The following is a 20,858-nucleotide window of genomic DNA, read 5'->3' on the forward strand; positions in this document are numbered from 1 at the left end:
TTGCGAGATTCAGTCTCCATATGTTGTTTCCCATCCCTTTCTCCACCATGCCCAACCCCAAATTCTTTTCTGCACATTGTGCAGTATGCTGTGTTTGGGTTATTTACCTCTCTAATCCAGTGGTATGTGTCCTTCCATCATTAAAATAACATAGCTGCTTAGCCTTCTTTCTTGACAATGTCTGGGTCATGCTGTTGTTGGTATTGTACTCGTTATAAGTTTCACTATCTGAACTCTTAGAAAACATGGTCACAATAATTCACAAAGTTAAAAACTGAACTAGCACTATCTATCTCTACATAGTTAATGGACAACACAACAGTTAACTGGACTAACACTCAAGATTAAAATTTAAGCTAGGCCAGGCACAATGGCTCATGCCTGTAATCACAGCAATTTGGGAGGCCGAGGTGAGAGGATTGCCTGAGTCCACGGGTACGAGACCACCCTGGGTAACTTGGCGAGACCTCATTTCTACAATAAATCAAGAAAAATTAGCTGGGCATGGTGGCACATGCCTGTAGTTCCTCATGCCTGAGGCAGAAGTATCGCCTGAGCCCAGCAGGTCAAGGCTGCGGTGGCCGTGAGTGTGCCACTGCACTCCAGCCTGGGTGACAGAGTGAGACTCTGACTCAAAAAAATAATTAAGCTGTACATACTTGTTCTTGTTCTTGAAACTAAAGTTGCTCTGAGAGAATGCAACTTTACATCAACAGTGGATGATCCGTTATTGTGAGCCACAGGTCAGGGATGCCAACTCAGCAGTCAACAGAAGGCGGATAATTGCCATATCCACTTGTCACTAAGAAAGTGTTATCTTCAGTCTCTTTTGAGGGGCCATATAGGTTTTATATTCTCCCCAACCCCAAGCTTCTACACTCATTGCTAAAAACCAGTACTTTTTATACCCAGGAGTTTCCTAGAATGTGGAACTTTCAGGGACAGTCTGTTCTTGCTACTTGGAAAGCTGAGGTGGAAGGATCACCTGAGCCCAGCAGGTTGAGGCTGCGGTGGCTGGGAGCATGCCACTGCATTCCAGCCTGGGCAACAGAGTGAGACTCCAACTCAAAAAAAAAAAAAAAAAAAAAAAAGAATGACAAATTATACATGCATCTCATTATAAATGTAATATAAAGATGCTCACTCATGTTTACAAACTACTTGACATACTTGACAATCATGTTAAGGCCAGTAAAGGTAAAAAAAAAAAAAAAAAGGTAGAGAAAAAGAATGCAGAGAAAAGAAAGTTAACACCTTTCCTCCCAGTCATTAGTTAGCTTATCAGAAGCTGAAATCAAAGTTTGTTTAATGCTGTTCAAGGCTGGTAAACTGATACTAGTCATTAACAAATTAAAAGGTTTCATTAAGAACTGCCTGCATTACATGCCTCTGCCCTGAGACATTAAACAGCCACAATTAGCCTTCAATCCTGAGGGGTAAAAATTATGTTCATTTAAAAATGGGCTATGAGGGCTGGGCATGGTGGCTCCCCCTGTAATTCCAGCACTTTGGGTGACCAAGGCAGGAGGATCCCTTGAGCTGAGGAGTTTGAGACCAGCCTGGGCAAGGTAGTGAAACCTTGTCTCTACAAAAAAAAATTTTTTTTTTTTTTTGAGTTGGAGTCTCACTCTGTCGCCCAGACTGGAGTGCAGTGGCTGCTCCCGGTCACCGCAGCCTCGACCTGCTGGGCTCCGGCAATCCTTCCACCTCAGCCTTCCGAGTAGCCGGAATTACAGGCATGCGCTACCACGCCCGGCTGATTCTTTTTTGATTTATTGTAGAGATGAGGTCTTGCTGCCCAGGCAGGTCTCAAACCCTCGGGCTCAGGCAATCCACTCACCTCAGCCTCCCAAAGGTGCGGGATTACAGGCTGAGCCAATGAGCCCGGTTTCTACAAAAAATTTTTAAAAATTAGCAGAGTGTGATGGTGCACACCTGTAGCCTCAGCCACTTGGGAGGCTAAAGCAGAAGGATCACCTGAGCCCAGGAGTTGAGGCTGCAGTGAGCCATGATCTTGCCACTCCACTCCAGCCTGGGTGTCAGAGTGAGACCCTGACTCAAAAACAAAAACAAAACAAAAAAATAGGCTATGAATTGTATAATTTATCTATTAATGCCCTCCCAGAACCCAAAGCTACACAGATTTCACGCATCAAAGGAAACAACACAACTACCTTAGTTTCCTATCCTTCTAATATACTATCACCATACATTGTAAATAAGATGACCCTGTGTGCCTCTCTTTATTTTTATTTTTTTGAAGGTTAGAGTTCCTTATTGGGGGAAATCAGAGAACACAAGAGACAGAAACAAGTCGTAGGGGCTTGAGAGTGAACTCAGAGCAGAGGAGCCCATCCTGGGAGAATGAGGATGTCCATAGCCCGTGCAGAAGTTGTCAGGCGGTGCCCAAGGGTATGATGAAGGAGAGACAGTCCCCAAGGGCACCCCAGCGGGGCCAGTAGATCTGGAAGATGGTGATTCAGGTGGTGAGCACAATCACCCAGAAAGGGAAACCCACAGTTGAGCGCCAGACATAGCCTTTGATCTGGCTCTGCTCTGTGTAGGCCGGGACAAGGAAGGCCCCTCGAAAGAACCAGAAGATGTTGACCAACCAGAGAAAAGGCAGAAAAGCAGACCCACCCAGGTAGTACTTCCGGCACAGGTTCAACTTCTCTTCATTGGAAACTCGCTCCAAGTTCGTAGTTGCGCGGGACCGGGTGTCCCAAGGATGTGCAGAGCCAGACCCAAGCCTTGACCTTAATTGACAGATGCAAGGATCATCAGTGGAGCTTACTTCCAACGGCTGGGCTGCCTCTGCGGCTTTCAACTACGGACGTTTGCGCCTGTGTGCCTCTCTTAACGACAAATGCCCACCTTTTTCACTTAAGTGAAAGGAGGGCTCTGCTTCGTGACCGCTTCCTGGATCTCTCCCTCCACCTTCGGTGTTCTTTCCGGCAAACCAGTCGAAGTCGTAGTAGCGCTGCCCCCGCGTGATCCCGAGAACGCGACCCTTCTGTAGCGCGATCCTGAGAACGCGACCTGCTACCGGACCAGTATCGCGAAGGGGACTGTTAACATCTCCTGAACCGGCGGCTGCGGGGTCGCGACTGGCTCCGCGAGTAGCGCCTGCACTTCCTCCGGTGGCGCCTTTGGGAAGGAGACCCTTGACCTGCTCCTTCTCCAGGGCAGGCTCCGACTCCTGGACGGCGACTCGAGACCCGGGACCCATGCTGACAGCTTCTGTAAGAGGAGGCGAGCCTGGCCACGTAGCTAAGACATCGTTGCTCTGGCTTCTTACCTTCCTGCTCTTTGAAAAGGGTCCCTTCCCGAAAACCCAGGCTGTCCTCTAAATAGTGATTCTCAAGCGGGGCATTCTTCCCCGGGAGGGGATGGATATTCGACCAAGTCTGGAGACACTTTTGGTCGTCACAAATTGGGGTTGCTGCTTGCGTCCAGTGGGTGGAGGCCAGGGATCCAGATCAGTCTCCTGGGATCCGCAGGACAGCCCTCCATAAACAGAATTAGCCAGCCCCAAAAGTCAATAGTGCCGAGGCTGCGAAACCCTGCCCTAAAACAAACAACAAAGGAAGGTCAAGTCCGCGCTCCGAGCCTGGGAACCACTGCACACCCCAGCCACGCTGAACCGGAAAATTCCCGCCTCCAGAACTGAACCGCCGCCATCTGGGAGGCGGGGCTGAGGTGCACCCCCAGGACCCGAAGAAATAAACAAGACAGAAAGGTTCTGAGTATGCGGGAGGTCGCGAGCCCAGACCTACCTTTTGCAACACGTGGGACCCAGCACTCTTCCTGCCACCCACACCTGAGATTGCTGCGGGGTGGACCCCAGCCTTCCTTCACTCAAGACGGATACAGAGCCCCAACGAACGTCTTCCTTTCCTAAGTTGAGGACAGATAGCAACTGCTCACACCCACCCTCAAAAGGCGTGCTCAAACCTAGCACCTCCGACATCCAGCTGTGAACCCGCAGCTGTGTAAAGTCCGCGCAGGCGCAGATCTGTTGCGCGGTGGGCGTGGCTCCCAGGGTTTTTCGCAGCCGGGCCTCCGGCGCCCCGCCTTCTGCCCAGTTCCCGCATGCGCGATTGAGTCCCAGGGGCGGGGCTGTTACATCCGGGTGTCTGGCGCCCTGAGGCTGTTTTGTTTTCTCGGCTGCACTGGGGGCTAGTGAGGCGACCCGGCGCGGCGCGACATCAGGCTCCGGACGGACTGCACGGGCGGGGCTGGACGTAAGTGCCAGAGGGGAGTGGGGGCAGGACAGGAATGGCTGCAGGATGGACTGGGCTCGGACCTGGGACTGTGTGACTGGCTGATGCTGACAGTGTCTTTGAAGCCGCAGACCTGGGCTGTGCCTCCCTGGACCCTTCCCGGCCACTTCCTTCAGCCTGTGTCCGGCGGCGGCGGCAGAAGAGGGCGACCGCGTCCAGACCTGCCAGGCTGCGAGACTAGTGGGGACAGACCGTGCCCCTCCCCCGAGACATCCCAGGATCCCTGAAAACCTTGTCTCCCTACTTTGGAGCTGGTCAGACTGAAGCCCGAGAGGCGTGTGTACTCCGCCTGTACCCACAGCGAGGGAGGTGGCCGAGCTGGACCTAGTTCCCAGAGCTTCCAAATTCCTGTCCACTCTCTAGACCTAAAATTCCTAGAGTCTGGAGGGCAGGGTTTGGGCTTGAGTGTGCCAGAGATCATGCAAAGAAAAATGGATTCGGGGCGGGGCCGTTGGGATGAGCCGAAAATAACACATACTGGATTGCTCTTCCTCCCAGGGAGGAGGAAAATGGGTGAATTTTAAAATTTGAACTGGTCCCAAAGGCATGTTAGCACAAGTTGTAATCACAGTTTTTTTTGAGTTGGACTCTCACTCTTGTTGCTCAGGCTGGAGTGCAGTGGCACGCTCCCAGCCACCGCAGCCTCGACCTGCTGCGTTTAGGCGATCCTTCCGCCTGAGCCTTCCAAGTAGCTGGAACTACAGACACATGCCACCACGCCTGGCTAGTTTTTGTGATTTATTGTAGAGGCGAGGTCTCACCAAGTTGCCCAGGCTGGTCTCCAACCTCCGGGCTCGGGCAATCCTCTCGCCTCAGCCTCCCAAAGTGCTGGGATTACAGGCTGAGCCACCGCGCCCGGCCCACAGTATTGTTTTTAATATTTAATTTTTAAAAGGAAAGTTAAAAATTTGAGTCGTTGCTCTTTTTTGTGGTGTCATGTTTTGAGCAACCATAATTGCTGGCTACAGAGTAACTTAATGGGCGGTTTAAGTTCGCTGTAGGAGTTTGGATGTTTTCTTGATTGTTAGCAAGTTACACGTAATTCAGGCTTTTTCATATAGATGAAATGGATGTTTCTCAGGCCAGATCTGTACAGCTCAGTTTAGAGGAATGTTTTATTTAATTTGTTAAGACAATTTGGTTCAGCTCTGGTAATTGAAATTTGAATAGCAGTGGGGTTTTTGTTATCTGAATTAATATTAACCACAATTCTGTGCTTTCTTTTAGCTGCAAACATTCGTTAGGGTCAGAGACTGAGATATTACAGTGGGTGTTTGTTACACAGAAGTGATACCAAAGGGCAGGCTTGGAGAAGGAAAAATAATGAAGTGAAAGGAAGTGATTGGACAGAGGTAAAACCTGCAGTGCAGTGTTTCTTTCTTTTTTTTAGAAAGCAGGATTTATTAAGAGAACAGAAAAGCTTCCACAGTTGGGGGGACCTGAAGGGGTAGCCCGCAATTTCTTAATCTAGATGTGAAGAACACATTCTATGATAAAAATATGTAAATTCCTAAGAGAAATATTTTTCATCTGAATCCATACTTTAACTTAGAGTCAAAGTGTGTCACTTGTCTCTCCACTATGTTAGTGCTTCTGGGCTGTAAATATCAAAATAATATGAAAACTTAGTTTGGAATTAAAATGATACAAAAGAGCCCCTGTGAATTAATAATCATTATATACTTGGCATTAAAAATATTACTTAAACTAATTTAATACCTACTTGGAAATAATAGGAGCTGGCAGATTTCAGAAGGTCAACCAATAGTTAAGATTTTTTTCAACATTTAGATATCCATCTTTGTTCATATTACTTAAATATACCAAAACCATCTTTTAAATTTAAAAAAAAAATTGCCAGACGTGGTGGCTCATGCCTGTAATCTCGGCACTTTGGGAGGCAGAGGTGAGAAGATTGCCTGAGCTCAGGGGTTCGAGACCAACCTGGGTAACTTGGTGAGACATTGTCTCTACAGTAAGTCAAAAAATTAGCTGTGCATGGTGGTGCATGCCTGTAGTTTCAGCTACTTGGAAGACTGAGGTGGAAGGATTGCGTGAGCCCAGCAGGTTGAGGCTCCAGTGGCCATGAGCATGCCACTGCACTCCAGACTGTGCTATAGAGTGAGACTCCAACTCAAAAAATAAATGAGTCCAGATTTTATTTCCCAAAATTATAATGTGGAAATTCACCAAAAGCTAAATTAAATATTTTAGAGAAGTATGTTGAGCCAAAATAAGCTTTTGTAACTTCACTTTTAAATTATTCTTGAACTGTTATTTTCCAGGGACAGAAGTCAAATTTGGAGCAAGTAAATGGAAGTATTTTATCTAGCTGTTTGTTTCTTTGTTTTTAAGTGACCTGAAAAATGTCTGGATTTCTAGAAGGCTTGAGATGCTCAGAATGCATTGATTGGGGGGAAAAACGCAATACTATTGCCTCCATTGCTGCTGGTGTTCTAGTAAGTGTCATTGATAATTTGGGCCTTCCTTATTTTGGTGCATTTGTGTTTATGGGTTTTTAATTCTATGAGTTGTTATAATATATGTACTATTTTATCTTTGACCACTGAACATATTTTAATAAATGTTGATATTTTGCTTATGGGAGTTGAGTTGTTAGTTCCTTTTTAAGAGTTGAAATTACGGTTTGAAATTTGAATTACAGATTGGTTGGGTTATTTATTTATTTTGAGTTGGGGTCTCATTCTGTCACCCAGGCTGGAGTGTAGTGGCACACTTACTGCCACCACAGCCTTGACCTGTTGGGCTCAGGTGATCCTTCTGCCTTAACCTCCCAAGTAGCTGGGACTACAGGAGTGCGCTACCACGCCCAGCTAAGTTTTTGACTTATTGTAGAAATGAGGTCTCACCAAGTTGTCCATGCTAGTTTTGAACCCCTGAGCTCAGGCAGTCCTCTCGTCTCAGCCTCCCAAAGTGCTGGGATTACAGGCTTGAGCCACCGCGCCTAGCCTTTTTTTTTTTTTTTAATTGGAGGCTCACTCTGTTGCCTGAGCTGGAGTGCAGTGGCATGTTCACAGCCACCACAGCCTCGACCTACAGGGCTCAGGTGATCCTTCTGCCTCAGCCTTCCAAGTAGCTGGAACTATAGGTGTGCACCACCATATCTGGCTAATTTTTTGATTTATTGTAGAGATGAGGTCTCACCAAGTTGCTCAGTCTTATCTTGAACCCCTGGGCTCAGGCAATTCTTTTGCCTCTGCCTCCCAAAGTGCTAGGATTACAGGTGCCTGACTGGTTGGGTTATTTTAACTGCATGATAAAACTGGTATAATAAAACAGTATATTTTGCTGGGCATGGTGGCTCAAGCCTATAATCCCAGTACTTTGGGAGGCTGAGGCAAGAGAATTGCCTGAGCCTGCAGGTTCGAGACTAACTTGGGAAACTTGGTGAGACCTCATCTCTACAATAAATAAAAAAAATTAGCACATGCCTATAGTTTCAGCTAATTAGAAGGTTGAGGCAGAAGGATCTCCTGAACCCAGCAGGTCAAGGCTGTGGTGGCTGTGAGCATGCCACTGCACTCCAGTCCAGGCAACAGAGTGAGACTCCAACTCAAAAAAAATTAAAATAATAAATAAGTAAAACAGTATATTTTATATATTTATTCATTTTATAGATTATGCCTTCTCTTTTTTTTTAGATTGGAAAATATAGTTTATTTAGAAAGTAAATTAGAGAAAGAGAGACGAGATTCATCTCCCCAGGGTAAGGGAGGGGACCAAAGCTAGAAAACATGGCCTGGCCATAGCTCAGTGAGAACATGGCCTGGCCGGTGCTTAGCGAAAGCAATGACCTATGCCTCCTCTTAAGGAGTACATTAAGGTATAAGGAAATGTTTAAGAAGCACTTGATAACTAGTCAATAACTAAGCATTTCTTCATAATCCAGAGTTTACTTTCTTCTCAATCCCCAAACAGGAAACTCAGTAAAATATTTTGCACAAAAGTAATTTATAGGATGCAATTCTTTTTTACATTTTAAATCCCTCAAGGAATCTGATATTTTTGTTTTATGATCTTATGGTGTCATATGCTCTAAAGAGTAAATTTTAAGTAAACAAATGAATAAATATCTAAATTTAAGCATCTCCTCTTCAACTAATCTCTGACATAATGTATAAAAAATAATTATCCTATATTTTTCCAAAGTAGTGGCAACATTTAATACTACTATAGTTATTTTGCTCTTACAAATTGTTTTTAAAGTTTAAAGTTTTAGTCTATGAAGAAATCTTGAATACATTGAGCTTAGGGTTAAAAAAAAGAATGTGTACGCATTTAAATTTAAAAATATGTCATTAATAAAGTATGGATCTGTCTATAAGCTGACTAAAGTAATTTGATTAGCCTGAAGTAGTTATTTTTAAGTAATTACCAGAAAGTGGCAATTCCCAGAGCTAACTGGATCAGGGGTGGGAGTGGGGGTGGAAAAGGGATTACTTTCAAAACCTTCTAAGCTACTTGTCAGAATTTGGTTAATATTATTTTATTGTAAATTTCTGCTCAGATGATAAAAAACATACGTGCACAGTTTTGTGGGGTTTTTTGTTATAGATCTTTCCTTGATAATATCCAGAACAAAATTCAGTTCTACTAGTTATAATCTGGTGTTTAAATTGAATTTTTTTTGGACCGTGGTCTCACTCTGTTACCCAGGCTAGAGTGCAGTGGCATGATCTCAGCTCACCGCAGCCTCGACCTCCTCAGCCTCCCGAGTAGCTGAGACTACAGGTATGTGGCCACCGCACTCGGCTAATTTTTTAGGTTTTTTTTTGTAGAGATGAGATCTTGCTATTTGCCTAGGCTGGTCTTGAACTCCTGGGTTCAAGCAATCCTCCTACCTCAGCCTCCCAAAGTGCCGGGATTACAGGCATAAGCCACCGCATCCGGCCTAAATTAAATTTAAAATCACACCTGAACCATCTATATCCTGCACTGGGATTCATCCAAAGCAGAACTGAAGAGCTGTTATCTCACAACACCAAGAGGTTAGCTAAAATTCTATCAACAATAATTGTTCCTTATGTTAATTTGAATAATTTTTTTTTATTTTTCAGTAATGTCTTACTGGAGGCTTATAATATATCAGCAACAGGACACTTCTGTCCTTTTGGAATCTGAGTCATTTTTTTCCTTTCTCATGCCACAAGATACTGTAACTCGTTTCTAGTTCACCAAATTAGATTACAGACTTTATCATGACAATATAAAATAATGATTAAAGTAGACTTAGAAAAAAGAGTCTGTTAATAAAAATTAATTGTTGTCAGACTTAAGGGCACCTGATATTTAATCACCTATTAGCTATGTGCAAATTATATGCAAGAAACTGTTGGAACATTTATGACAATTTTGAAATGTATTAGAAGGGATCTCATCACTTAGATACCTTGCTTTCTTTTACTCAGTAAAACATGAAATTGCTTTAATTTCTCATTGGCATCACCTTTGTTTTAGTTTTTTACAGGTTGGTGGATTATCATAGATGCAGCTGTTATTTATCCCACTATGAAAGACTTCAACCACTCATACCACGCCTGTGGTGTTATAGCAACCATAGCCTTCCTAATGTAAGTGACATTGTTATTGGTACAGACTGTCTTACATATAGTTGCATAGATTTAAATTTTTTGTTACTAAATTAACAGATTGGACATGATTTACAGGTTATACCATAGAGAAGAACTTCTAAAGAAAAACAGCAGTCGTCTTTTCTTCCTTCTCGCTCTCTCTCAACCTCTGTCTCCCAGCTTCTCTCAGCTGTCTTTTTATTGCTATGCTACCTGCATTTCTAACCTTACATCTAGGTCAAAAATTAGGTACTTTGTCTAAAGGATTATACATTCCTCAGCAAATATTTACTAAGCTTTTTTTTTTTTGGTAGGAGTCTCACTCTGTCACCCAGGCTAGAGTTCAGTGGCATGCTGCTCACGGCCACCACAGCCTCGACCTGCTGGGCTCAGATGATCCTTCCGCCTCAGCCTTCCAAGTAGCTGGAATCTATAGTCACGACTGTAATTAGCCTGGCTAATTTTTTGATTTGCTGTAGAGGTGAGGCCTCGCCAAGTTGCCCAGGTTGGTCTCAAACCCTTGGGCTCAGGCAGTCCTCTCACCTTGGCCTCCCAATGTGCATGAGCCACTCACTGCACCCAGCCCTACTCTGTTTTTAAATGTTAAAAATGTAGGATGTACCAGTAAACACAAAAGAAGAGGAAGTTACTTATAATCTTACCAAACTATAACCTTTTGACATATATTCTACCAGTCCTTTCTACTTTTCTGTCTGTCTGTCTTTCTTTTCTTTCTTTCTTTTTTTTTTTTTTGAGTAAGAGTCTCACTCTTCCGCCCGGGCTGGAGTGCAGTGGCCGCTCCCGGCCACCGCAGCCTCGACCTGCTGGGCTCCGGCGATCCTTTCACCTCGGTCTTCCAAGTAACTGGTACCACAGGCGTGCACCACAATGCCCAGCTAATTGTTTTATTTATTATAGAGATGAGGTCTTGCCAAGTTGCCCAGGCTGGTCTCAAAGCCCTGGACTCAGGCAATGAGAATACAAATGGGAAACGAGAGACAATGACCCCTGTCCTCGTGAAGCTTACATAAATAGGTATATGTAAAATGTATATAATGCTTTGTGACCTTAACTTTATATATATAGAATGATATCTATATCTACATCTATATATGTATATATCTATATTTTTTTTTAATTGGATTCTCACTCTGTCGCACAGGCAGGAGTGCAGTGGCTCGCTCACAGCCACCCTAGTGTCGACCTGCTGTACTCAGGCGATCCTTCTACCTCAGCCTTCTAAGTAACCAGAGCTACAGGCACGCGCTACCACACCCAGCTAATTTTTGATTTATTGTAGAGATGAGGTCTCGCCAAGTTTCCCAGGCTGTTCTTGAACATGAGGGCTCAGGCAGTCCTCTCACCTCGGCCTCCCAAAGTGCTGGGTTTATAGACTTGAGCCACCGTGCTTGGCTAACTTGATATATTTTTAACTTTTTCCTATGACATTTAAAATGTTTCAAAGGATATTTCTAAAGAAAGCAAGGCTGTTTCAATTTAGAGTGGTACCCTTTGAAAGTCAGTGAAAGAATATGTTTAGGACATGTATCAGGGATTGAAAATACAAGATTTTACCACCTGCATTTATTTGATAACGTCTTCTTCAGAACAAAAAGTTACTGTTTTGTTTGAAATGTAATTATTCCTCAAAACGTTGGACATTAGTACAAAATGATTACAAAAAATTGATTCCAAAGCCAATTTTAAGTAGTTTTTGGATTGTCCAGGGCCCATTTTCTCTGTCTGCCTTTGCCATACATGATTACAAATTGAGTATGTCTAATATGTACAAATGGAAAACTAGGTAGAGCCAAGCTAAATTATCCTTCTATCTGTTCTAATCTTAGCAATATACAATTTTGAGAAATTTGTTCCCAAATTTTAACAAGCATCAGAATCACCTGACTCAGTTTCTGGGCCCATGCTCAGAGCCTTTGCTTCAGTAGTTTTGGAGTGAAGCCAGAGAATTTTCTTTTTAACCAAGTTGCCAGTTGATGCTGATTCTGCTAGTCTGGGGCCCACATCCACTGCTTTAAAGAGTATTTGGTTGAAGGAACTTGCTTAAAGTCTTATGAACCCTTGACTCAAAACTTGTGAGGCCTAACCTTAAACTTGAGGAACTTTAGCTTATTATTTCTGATAACTTGATGTCATGGATAGTTTCTTCTTGGAGTCAGAGACTCTGATTTTTTGGTTTTATTTTATTCCCACAGGATTAATGCTGTATCGAATGGACAAGTCCGAGGTGACAGTTACAGTGAAGGTTGTCTGGGTCAAACAGGTAAATAGGTGCAAACAGCATCTTACTACACATGTTTACATCCTTAAAGGAGAATCTGCATGGAAGGGCTACTTGTCTAATTCCTTCAGATCAGAGTAGGGTAGAGTTGAATCTAGAGCAGAGGTTATAGGCATAAAGTAAAAGTGACTTTTTTTTTTTTTTAGTCAGACTCTCATTGATGCCCAGTCTAGAGTGCAGTGGCATACTCATGGCCACGGCAGCCTTGACCTGCTGGACTCAGGCTATCCTTTCACCTCAGCCTTCTAAGTAGCTAGAACTACAGGTGTGCACCACCATGCCCAGCTATTTTTTTGATTTATTGTAGAGAAGCGGTCTCGCCAAGTTGTCAGGAGCTCAAACTCCTGGGTTCAGGCAATCCCCTCGCCTCAGCCACCCAAGTGCTGGGATCACAGGTGTGACCCACTGCCCCTGGCCCTAAAAGTGATATTTTAAAAATGTAGTCACAATTAGTTGTATAGTACAGAATACATAGTTTTGAATATATAATCCTGTGGAAATAATATATAGATGTTAATATATACAGACTACAGTGGAGAGCAGTATATAATAATACACATGCAAAGTAGAATTTCTAGTATTTTAAACTACGCCATATAAATGATTTTCTTCCTTTTTTGCCAACCTCATTTGGTTGAATTAGCATTTTGAAATAGTTTAGAATCACACAGCTGTTTGTTGTTGTTGTTTTAAATTGTGATAAAATATACATAACATAAAGTCACCATCTTAACATTTTTATGTGTACAGTTCAGTGTTATATATTAAAAATGTTAAAATAAAATATTAAAAATATATATTAAGCACATTCACGTTGTTGTGCAGCCCATCTCCAGAACTCTTCTTATAGAATATCAGAGTTTTGGTGCTTGGACTCACCCAGGTCTTTCTCAGCTGGGGACTCTTGTCCCCTGGGCACCCTGGCTTTGTCCCTGAGGGAGGCAGAATAGAGGATATAATACGTGACACAACTTCTCAACAGAGTACAGATCACACAAAGATTCAAGGGGACAGATATTTATTAGGGAGTTTAAGTGATAAATATTACTCTCATATAGAAATAAACCTGGACATGGGAGAATTTCAGATGGACTTTCTTTTGTCTTTTTAATGAAACAGGAGAATGACACTGATGTACCAAAACCTTGTAGAATCTGAAAGAAGGGATGAGAGTTAGCAGTTAGCATTTTAATAATAAGCCAGTGACAGCTAGAGGCAGGACTAGAATGTGGCCATCACATCTCTAAATAAAATGGTGTTAGCTAGCCCAATTCTAGGAGTCTAGAGCCTGTTGTGTTTATTTCGATATCACAGCTATGAGCAACAGCTTATTATTTTGAAACTATTGTTTCATGTTTGGGGCATGAAATCGGAAATTAATATATAACATTGTTTTCTGTGCTTTATGAGCTAGGTAATAGTTGTATCAAAATATATTTGTGCTAATTGAGTAAAGAGACCCTATCTCAGAATTCAGTTACTCCATTTGTTATTACTATTGTTATTTTTTGAGTCAGAGTCTCACTCTGTTGCCCAGGCTGGAGTGAAATGGCATGCTTACGGCCACTGCTGCCTTGACCTGCTGGGCTCAAGTGATCCTTCTGCCTCAGCCTTCCAAGTAGCTGGAACCACAGGCACATGCCACTGTGCCCAGCCAATTTTTTTATTTTATTGTAGAGATGAGGTCTCACCAAGTGGCCCAGGCTGGTCTCAAACCCCTGAACTCAGGTAATCCTCTCGCCTCTGCCTCCCAAAGTGCTGGGATTACAGGTGTAAGCCACTGCTCCCAGCTACTCCATTTATTATTTGCAGCAGATCTTCATCAACATGTAATGTGATTTAGAAGTTGGTTGTCCTTCTCTGTTACCATAATTTTGATGCAACTTTCCTAAGTGCCAGTCACAGTAAATTTGAGTTTTCTTTGCTGCCTGACTTTCCTGAAAGTAAAATGTGATAACTTTGAGACTCAATTGTATTTTTGAGTTGGAGTCTCACTCTGTATTTTTTATTTTTGAGTTGGAGTCTCACTCTCACCCAGACTGGAGTGCAGAGGCACGCTCATAGCCACTGCAGACTCAACCTGCTGGGCCCAGGTGATCCTTCTGCCTCAGCCTTGAAGATGTATTTTTACAGTATATCTATGTTATTGTTTGAGAGTACTCTTGGAGGACTTTAAAGTTTGGAGCACAGTTTCTAAAAATACTTGGGCAACAAGCCTCCAAATTTGGTAAAACATTTTATGAGATGTTTTATAGGAAAGTTGAGTAAAATTTTTGCCAGTGTAGGTAGCTGGGGAAAGTGAATGATATATGCACTTAGAATCTACAGATCAATAAATAATAATAATTTAAGCAAATATATACAGGCCAACCAAGAAGAAAAAGACAACATCTGTACTGATGGAAGATTCCTAACACACCTTCCATTCTTATTTTAGACTTTAATGGCAGTTGCATGTCTTTTTCTGTTGGGTTTCTGTTTTCTTTTTGAAAGTTAGTTGTACTGACTGCTGCCATGTGAGAATCAACTCTGGTAAAATGTTACTTCTTTTAAGGTGCTCGAATTTGGCTGTTTATTGGTTTCATGTTGGCCTTTGGATCTCTGATTGCATCTATGTGGATTCTCTTTGGAGGTTATGTTGCTAAAGGTAAGAGAAGACACAGGTCACAGCATACTTCACTGAAATACTGGGATTTTGAATTAAAGTTGGTTGTTTTAGAGTAAAGCTTTTATCATATAGATGGACCATCTACTCACAGTGTATTTGTACCTGGGGACTCCACTTCACCCAAGTTCAGTTTTGTTTCTCTTATACGTTTTTAGTATTTGCTTCTTTAGTATTTTTTTCTTCTAATCTAGAGCTTGGAAGGGATGACATACAGCTCCAAACAATGCTTTTCTATGGATTCCAAAAATCTCAAATGCAGAATATGTATATTCTCTAGCTAGTTAGTTAATTCTGACTTTCAGAATAATATCCATGCAAAGCTCTAACGTCACAGCACTGAAATGTATTCAGTAAAACCTCCCTGCTAATATGATGTCAACTCCTTTTAGATAGAAAAGTAAGTTAACATTTTCTATGCACCTGCTGCCTCAGGCCAGTTTGAGGCAAGCTCCGGCAAGGGTATACTGCTGGATCCCTGGCTGAGATTTCTCCTTGAGGGATCCCAGAAAAAAATACAAAACTTACTTAATGTTCTAGATAAACTGGCAATATCTGTCATAGTAAAAATATAATATTAATGAGTAACAAAAACTGGACCAACCTAGATTTAATTTAGTTCAGATTTTAACACTTCTTGAATAAAATGTAACTTTTAAATCAAAATCATTTCTTAATTTGTATTAAAATCATTTGAATCAGCCAGGCTCGGTGGCTCAGCCTGTAATCCCAGCGCTTTGGGAGGCCGAGGTGAGTGGATTGCCTGAGCCCGCAGGTTCGAGACCTGCCTGGGCAACCTGGCAAGACCTCATCTCTACAATAAATCAAAAAATCAGCCGGGCATGGTAGCGCACGCCTGTAATTCCGGCTACTCGGAAAGCTGAGGCGGAAGGATCGCCAGAGCCCAGCAGGTCGAGGCTGCGGTGGCTGGGAGCGGCCACTGCACTCCAGTATGGGCAACAGAGTGAGACTCCAACTCAAAATAAATAAATTAATTTAATTAAATTAAATCATTTGAATCACAGGAATAATAGATATTTTTAAATATTTGTGGTTTTCTTTTGTTTATGTAATTTATTATTAAAACAATATTACCAAAAATGTAGAAAATAAAAGAAAAAAAGCAATAATAATCTTCTACTCGAATATCTTGGAATATTTCTTTTTGATTTCTTTTATGCTTTCATATAGTTATTATTGATCCATGCTTTTTGCATTTAACATATTATAAGTCGTTCTCTTGCTGCTACAAAATGTTTGTCACCATCTTTTTTTTTTTTTTGTTAAGTCAGAGTCTCACTCTGTCACTTAGGCTGGAGTACAATGGCACACTGCTCATGGCCACCATAGCCTAGACCTGCTGGGCTCAAGTGATCCTTACCTCAGCCTTCCAAGTAGATGGAACTACAGACATGTGCTATCACACCCAGCTAATTTTTGATTTATTGTGGAGACAAGGTCTCACCATGCTGCCCAGTCTGGTCTCAAACTGGTAGACTCAGGCAGTCCTCTCGCCTCAGCCTCCCAAAGTGCTAGGATTACAGGCATGAGCCACCACGCCTGGCACCATCTTTTTTTTTAAAGGGGCAGGGTGTCACTCTCTTGCCCAGGCTAAAGGGCATTGGGGTGATCATAGTTCACTACAACCTTTAACTCCTAGGCTCCAGCGATCCTGCCTCAGCCTCCCAAAGTCCTGGGATTACAGGCATAAGCCACCGCACTCAGCTTCCCATATTTTATTTTATTTATTTATTTATTTTGTTGAGTTGGAGTCTCACTCTGTCGCTCAGGCTGGAGTGCAGTGGCACACTCTTGGCCACCACAGCCTCGACCTGCTGGACTCAGGTGATCCTTCCGCCTCAGCCTTCCAAGTAACTAGAACTATAGGTACATGCCACCATGCCCGACTAATGTTTTGATTTATTGAAGAGATGAGGTCTCACCAAGTTGCCTAGGCTGGTCTTGAACCCGTGAGCTCAGGCAGTCCTCTCACCTGAGCCTCCCAAAGTGCTGGGATTATAGGCATGAGCCATCGCAGCCCCCATATTTTAAAAACAATAAAAAGGTACTTTTTAAATTATGTGAATAGCATAATACTTGTTCATTGGGAAAACTGACAGTATAAAATAACTCAAAGAAGAAAATAAAATTGCTGATGATTTTGTCCCAGATACCACCGTCAATACAGAGCCCTTTTTTACAGGAATGACTTCATCTCATGGGATTTTAAGTTATTTTCCTAAAGGCTTCTGGAGTGAGGCTATGCCTTGAGAATTATTAGCAGCAGATCTGTAATTTTATAAAGTTGCCTTTTATAAGCCATGCTAGTGGTAATGGTTATTTGATGTGGAATAATAGTGAAGACCTGTACAAGCCGTCTGTTATATTTATGAGATTAACTTAAAGCTGTGCTGAGGTGAGAAAAGTTAACAATTTATCTCTTCATCCTGCCTCAGTTTGTGAATTAATGAGCAGTCATTGACAACTCTAGTAGTAGAAATTTATGAAAATTTCCACTTCAATCCTAGATATAGTCAGAACAAAATGTTCATCTAAGCAGTCTTTTGCATTTTAGTTAATGGTCACTCCATCCTTCCAGATGTTTAGGCCAAAAACCCTGATGGTTAAGGCCTGTCAAATATGACGCTTCCCTTCCTCTCACAACCCACACCCAGTCCATCAGCAGATCTTGTTGACTATGCTGTAAAATATATCCTGAATCTACCCACTTTTTGCCATCTCTCTCGCTACCACTCTGGTTCAGTCCATCACAGTCTCTTGCCTGATTGTCTGGAAGAGCCTTCTAACCAGCTCATCTGTTTCTTCCCTTGCCCCCTTTAATCTGCTCTTAGCACATCAGCCAAGGGGATCCTGTTAAAATTTGTCAGCTCATACCATTTTTCTGCTCAGAACCCTCCAGTGGCCTCTCATCTCACGTAGTAAAATTCAGAACTGGGACTGCAGGGCCCAGCGCCCCTTCTCTAAACACCTGGAAGGAGAGAGTGGCCATCAACTGAAATGGGAGAGACTGCAGGAGGAACGTTTTGTTCTGGTTGTCTCCAAGATTGAAGCTGACATTCTCATCATTTCTACTCTGGGATTGCAGATGACTGTTTCCTCTCTTGCTCTCATACGCCAGCTGCCTCCTCAGGGCCTCTTCTGGCTGTTCTGCTGCTCTCTCCTGGCGCCTGCCCCACTTCCTTCATGTCCTCATATATGAGGTCTTTCTGGCCACCTGTGGCAGATGTTCTCATTCACTGTACCTCCTATACCTTTCCTGCTTTCTTTTTTCTCCTTATTTATTCAGCATATTGTTCAGATCCGTGAGAGGGGGAATAAAGGGCCTGTTTTGTTGACTGCTGTATCCTCAGCACATTAAACAGGGCCAGCACTTAGTATGCTCTCAGTAAATAATTGTTAAATGAAAGCCGAGAACTAGCATTTATTTATTTGTTTATTCTCCACCTCCCTTAACTAGCATTTATTAAAGAAGGGCTAGATTCTATCATGTGTCACATGTGTTAAGACATTTAGTACTCAAACCAACCTTACTTACCAGAAAAAGCAATTATGCTAGACAGGAAAACGGATATATGTCAATGTATCTGAAACTAAATGTTTTGAGATCATAAACCTCTAAATATTGCAATTCTTTTTACAGAAAAAGCCATAGTATACCCTGGAATTGCTGTATTTTTCCAGAATGCCTTCATCTTTTTTGGGTAAGTTTGTTTTGTGTTCTTCCTCTTATCATTTTTAATTTTTTAAATTTATTTTTTAAAAGTATTTATTGCATTTAGGCTTTGACCACAGATTTAAAAGCCAAGAAACAGAATAGACATATATTGAATTCTGATATATGCCCATCTTACACAATACACAAAAATAAACTCCAGATGGATAGAAACATAAATGAAATACAGGTAGATAGTGTCATGCATAGCAGGCTGGGTATGGTATGGTATGACCAGAGTCACAGGGGGTAGAAAGCATTCAAGACAGTTAGGAATTAAGAAATGTAGATTTATTAAAGAGAAGATACACTGTGAAGGGCATAACAGGCAGGAAAACAGCAAGGTGACTACTGTCTGCTACATCATTTTTTTTTAAATAACAGTTTATTTTATGTCATTTACTCTGTGTAGTTACTTAATTTACCCTTGTCCAATGTCCCTCCCCCATGTTATTTTCATAAAATACAAAGAATGATGAGGTTGAGAAGGGTATTTTTATTTATTTATTTTTGAGTTGGAATCTCACTCTGTCGCTCAAACTGGAGTGCAGTGGCACACTCATGGCCATCACATCCTCGACCGGCTAGGCTCAGGTGATCCTTCCGCATCAGCCTTCAAAGTAGCTGGAACTATAAGCATGCGCCACCATGCCTGGCTAATTTTTTGATTTATTGTAGAGATGAGGTCTCACCAAGTTTCCCAGGCTGGTCTCAAACCTGTGGACTCAGGCAGTCCTCTCACCTTGGCCTCCCAGACTGCTGAGATTATAGGCGTGAGCCACCATGCCCAGCCAAGAAGGATATTTTTAGTACATGGGTTGGTTTGCTGCCAATCCTGGCAGCATACACTATTTTTTAAGATTGCCACCACACCCCCTTTAAGAATCAACTGTGATTCATGTAGATTCACCTCTATAACATTGACACTGTTCTTTTTTTTTGAGTCAGCGTCTCACTCTGTTGTACAGGCTAGAGTGCAGTGGCATAATCAGAACTTACCACAGCGTCGACCTGAGCTTAGGGGATCCCTCCATCTCAGCCTCCTAAGTAGCTAGGACTGCCAGCACAGACTACCACACCCGACTAACTTTTTTATTTTTTGTAGAGCTGACGTCTTGCTGTGTTGCCCAGGCTGGTCTCAAACTCCTGGCCTCAAGCAATTCTTCTGCCTCTGTCTCTGCCTCCCAAAGTGCTAAAATTATAGGCATGAGTCACCACGTCTGGCCTCTAACATTTTTTTTTTTTTTTAATGAAAGCCTGCCTAAAACCATTTCTCCTTAAATTTTAGTTTCTGGTATATTTTATAGTTCTTCTATCCCTGGTGTCATTAGAATTTGTGAGTGTAGAGGAAAAGCCCCAACATTTCTTATCCTCAAATTGCAAGTTTGAAAAGATTACTAATGATTACTAAAACCCCACAAATCTTGATGCTTTTTATCTTCTTCTTTTTCTTTTTACTGGTGGCTTCTTGCCAGAAAAACTTCAATACTTTTATTAATAATCTTCTCTGATGGGCCGGGCGCGGTGGCTCAGCCTGTAATCCCAGCACTTTGGGAGGTAGAGGTGAGAGGTTTGCCTGAGCCCGGGAGTTTGAGACCAGCCTGGGCAACTTGATGAGACCTCATCTCTACAATAAATCACAAAAGCTAGCCAGACACGATAGCATGCATCTGTAGTTCCAGCTTCTTGAAAGGCTGAGGCGGAAGGATCACCTGAGCCCAGCAGGCTGAGGCTGCGGTGGCCGTGAGCGTGCCACCGCACTCCAGCCTGGGCAACAGAGTGAGACTCTGACTCAAAAAAATAAATAAATAAAATAAAATCTTCTCTGATGATCCTCTGATCTTCTTTCCTAGAAACTTAGGGCCTGTTCTTTCCCCCAACCACGCTCTCCCCAAAAAAAATCCACAAACAAAAACAACTCTTTATCCTCTACATCTGGAGGCTTCTGAGGATGAGAAGTCACCAGACATCTCCACATGTGACAAATGGATTTTCTGCTTATTTCTGGGGAGAGAGAGTCTGTGGCTTTCACCAGATTATCAAAGATATCCCTAATCCAAAACAGGTTAAGAGGCTGCTATGTGTTATAGGACTTTTCCTTCCTTGTGCCTTCCCCCACCTCCAACAAACCAATAAGGGCCCTGTGTCTACTTGAACCACTCTTGGAATCCTAGTAGTTGCCCTTTGGCAACAGTCACAGTTGGTACCCATTCCGTTCCATCACCGGCCACTTCTGCAATTTTATAAAAATCACTTTGGGGCCGGGCTCGGTGGCTCAGCCTGTAAT

At 42.6% G+C, this 20,858-nt stretch overlaps 1 protein-coding gene across 6 annotated transcripts in view; it reads left to right on the forward strand.

Annotated features, from left to right (window-relative positions):
* TMEM50A (transmembrane protein 50A) overlaps positions 1-20,858 on the forward strand; it is a 40,320-nt gene that overhangs the window by 14,593 nt on the left and 4,869 nt on the right. The window contains exons 3-8 of one of the 6 annotated variants that reach the window (XM_021706476.1): positions 4,184-4,244; positions 6,639-6,742; positions 9,762-9,874; positions 12,088-12,155; positions 14,728-14,820; positions 18,500-18,560. In XM_021706476.1, coding sequence (XP_021562151.1) covers positions 6,650-6,742; positions 9,762-9,874; positions 12,088-12,155; positions 14,728-14,820; positions 18,500-18,560 — 428 coding nt within the window. In that variant the 5' untranslated portion in view covers positions 4,184-4,244; positions 6,639-6,649. Of the gene's footprint in view, positions 1-4,088; positions 4,245-6,638; positions 6,749-9,761; positions 9,875-12,087; positions 12,156-14,727; positions 14,821-18,499; positions 18,565-20,858 lie in introns of those variants that run through there. The other 5 variants (XM_021706477.1, XM_008073067.1, XM_021706478.1 and 2 more) reach the window with 5 other exon arrangements.

The sequence above is a fragment of the Carlito syrichta genome, unplaced genomic scaffold (assembly GCF_000164805.1).
Source record: "Carlito syrichta isolate Samal-C Ts95f unplaced genomic scaffold, Tarsius_syrichta-2.0.1 Scaffold315639, whole genome shotgun sequence".
Lineage (NCBI taxonomy): Eukaryota > Metazoa > Chordata > Mammalia > Primates > Tarsiidae > Carlito > Carlito syrichta.